Raw genomic sequence first — 3,215 nt, 5'->3', positions numbered from 1 at the left:
GGAAAACCTGGTCCCATCTAAGTGAAATTTTAAACTCTAGTCTTTTCTTTAGTTTTACCCTGACAGCCATATTGAAATTTTTTTGTTTGTTTTAAAGAAGTCACTGATATCCAACATCGATGTTTCCCACTGGGAGCTTTCTAAGTAAAATTATAATAAAGGACCCCATGGCTCAAGGTCATTTCAGACATTAAGCCCCAGGAAACCTTTAGTCTCTTTCTAAATGATAGAAATTCCCAAGTAATTTGGAAGATACTATCAGGAGACTAGTGCCACAGAACAATACTCAGTTGTGAAAAAAGGCACATTTTTTCCCTTAATATTTACTCCTCACTCAAGACTTCTCACCTGCACTGGCTGTGGTTCTCACTAGGGAAGGAGAAAAGACAAGCGCACAGCGGCTGAACTGCTCAACACCCTTCCTCCTCACGCACACACAGCATTCCCTGCGGGATGCTCCGTGTGGAGAAGGCTGGGTTCTGACCTGGAGACACACTGTGAGGAGTAGTGTGGGCTCAGTGACCCCCCGAAGTTCACTGATCTGAGGTCTCAGCAGTTAGGGGACGGACTCTGTAAATTTTCAGGGGGAGAAAGCCCAGCCCCACCCCCACAGGGAACTGGGAAGTCAGCCTTGGGACCCGATGCTCCTGAACTCCGTGGCACTATCTGGTTACAGCCAGTCTTCCCACTCTACAGGCTTCTCCAAGGGGCCTGGCACCTGGTCAGCCCTCAGTGAATAGTTACTCAAATATATTCACTTGATCTGATTGGACCAAGAGTTGAGTTCTGAGTTTGGGTCATGAGTCAGTCATCATTTGGCTGTGTCCCTGCTAAAATCTTCAAAACGAGATTTAGACTTTGTATGTGGCCACAGGCCCAGAAGGTTCTGATCTCCTGATCCAGCTCAGTTTTCTTCACTGCCACAAAGAGCTTCGCTCCCAGGTGCTCTCCTAGTGGCTGAATGGATGTGGGCGTGGTGCAGGGGTCTGAGCTTTCACAGCAGTTTTCCATGTGGTGGCCTCAGAACACGGGCTCAGCTCCACTGTCTCCACGTGGCCTTGAAACCAACCCAGTCAATGGACACATGAGGGAAAACAAAGCTGGGCCTGCTCCTGAGGACCTGCCCTCCGCCCCACCCACAGTCGTGCTCAGGATCCACTGTTCTTGGCAAATCTGGTGCAGACTTTGCCTTTTGCTCTGCGTGTTAGTCTCCTGTTGTGTTGCCAGTGACGATTTACCTGTCCTGTCTCCTATTGTTTTCCTCTGCTTTCCTTTTGCAAGCGGAGATCGGGGATTATGACCCAGGAAAACACCCCGAAGGCTACAGCTCCAAGTTCCAGTTTTTCCCTAAACATTCAGAGAAGCTGGAAAGGAAGATTGCTGAGATTCACAAGACAGAGCTCAGGTGCGTGTCCCTGGGTTCAGGCCAGGCCACTGTCTGCTCCGGTAGACCCAGCCCTCCTCACTCCAGGATGTGACGATGTTCCATCCTCCGTGATCCACTGCTGGTACAACCCTAAGGCTCCCTCTCTAAGAACAGTGGTGTAGGCTGTGGCTTAGAGGCAAGAGAGATGCTATACTATAAGGAAAACGGTGAAGGATTTGCCTCTGAAAGGTATTTGCTTCACTAAGATAAATGGAGAGAGAGACCAGGGTGGGGGTGGGGGGAGGTCGGGGCAGGGCAGTAGCGGGGTGTGGAGCAGAAGCATGAACTGGGGAAAAGGGAAAAATAAAAGAAATAGCAAAAGAGAACAGAGAGAAGAGAGGAGGGTTAAGAAAATGGGCACACCTCCACCCCTGGTCTGTGACTTCTGGGTCAGCAGATACGACTGAGCAGGGCCAGATGCTCTGGGTGCCGGGAGATTCCTGGTTCGGGGGTTGTGACTTTAACACTGCCTCCCTCAACCCCACACGGCTGTACCCAGGGAAGAGGGGGAGAAGCAGCCAGAAACAGGAGGTAACTGTCCTCCTCAGATTGTCCTAGTTCACCCAGAATATACCCAAGTCCATAAAAATAGTATTAATGCATCCTTTCACCCATATGAAATAGGGTTTTCTACAAAGGTTTTTATTTAAAAAAGCAAAACAAAGGGGTATTTAGGCTCTACTTTGTATGGCATGCTGGAGCAGACGCTCAACTGCTAAACTGTGAAGAAAAAATTTACATACAATACAGCATATTAATACAGTACAATTTTTTTTACTCTTTTAACATATTTTGTAACTACCTTTCTGGGGAAGGACAGTGTTCAAGGGGAGCGGGAGAAAAATATTCCTAATGATAATATTAAGCTTAAACTAATTCCTAACTGATGGCTCCCCACCCCCCCACACACAAAAAAAATCCTTCACCTTCACTCAAAAATTTTACCAAGAAATATGTCCCCAAAGCCTCCTTACTTTTATAAACAGACCTCCTGCCCGCTGTGTGTGGCCATATTGGACCCCACCCCGCCTAGAGGAATGAAGACCCCCATCAGAGGTGGAATCCCAGCCTCTCCCACGGCTCCTCCCATCACTCTTAGCGAATAGCGGCCCCTTGTGGTAAAAGTCAGAATAGACACAGATGATGAGGGCTCATGGCTCATTCAGAGAGAGACCCAGGGTGTGCTGGGGCTGCCTGGAGTCTCTGCCAGGAAGGTTTTAAGAGACGTCAGAGCAGTGGAGACAGTCCTCCAGAAACCTAACAGAAGTCAGGGGGATCCCCCAGGAAATGATGTCCACTTGGAGGACCCCAGAGGGTTGGGCTGACTCCAGGGGTGAATGGAGCCCACGGAGCCCTGCAGCCTCCAGACAGGCAACAGAGCCTCCCTGGAAGGGGTGTCGGTGTTCAGTGGCCTCTGGGACCTGGCTTTCTGTCTGCTGTGCCAGCGTTTTCCCAACACCTTCCCTGTGTCTCTGGTGCGCTGGTGGAGGTACGCATCTGCGTTCCACAGAACCCTCACTGCTCACACAGGCTCAGCCTCATCTTCATCACATAGAACTGGTCTGCATTTCCTCACCCGGATTCTGAGATCCTTGAGGGCCCCGGCTGTGCATTAAATTCTATGGTATGTTTCACACCTGGCCGCCCAAAGGCTGCTGAGGTGTTGATGGATTGCTGCCTCTCCAGAAAGACAGGAGCGGGAATCCAGGGCTGTTCCTCCTTGGGCGGGCTTGTCTTCTTGCCCTGCCATAGGACTTAAGGCAGATGATGAACTTAGAGAGTTCCAGTC

The 3,215-nt window shown here is 49.9% G+C and overlaps 1 protein-coding gene across 2 annotated transcripts in view; it reads left to right on the top strand.

Moving 5' to 3' along the window:
• The window catches only part of FRMD5 (FERM domain containing 5), a 325,052-nt gene that overhangs the window by 294,465 nt on the left and 27,372 nt on the right, over positions 1-3,215 (top strand). For both annotated transcript variants that reach the window (XM_010836175.1, XM_010836176.1), the window contains one exon: positions 1,282-1,405. In XM_010836175.1, the coding sequence (XP_010834477.1) occupies positions 1,282-1,405 (124 nt within the window). The remainder of the gene's footprint in view (positions 1-1,281; positions 1,406-3,215) is intronic.

Source organism: Bison bison, unplaced genomic scaffold, assembly GCF_000754665.1.
Source record: "Bison bison bison isolate TAMUID 2011002044 unplaced genomic scaffold, Bison_UMD1.0 scf7180017864061, whole genome shotgun sequence".
NCBI lineage: Eukaryota > Metazoa > Chordata > Mammalia > Artiodactyla > Bovidae > Bison > Bison bison.
Note: the sequence above shows the minus strand (reverse complement) of the source record. Positions and strands in the feature narration are given on the sequence as shown.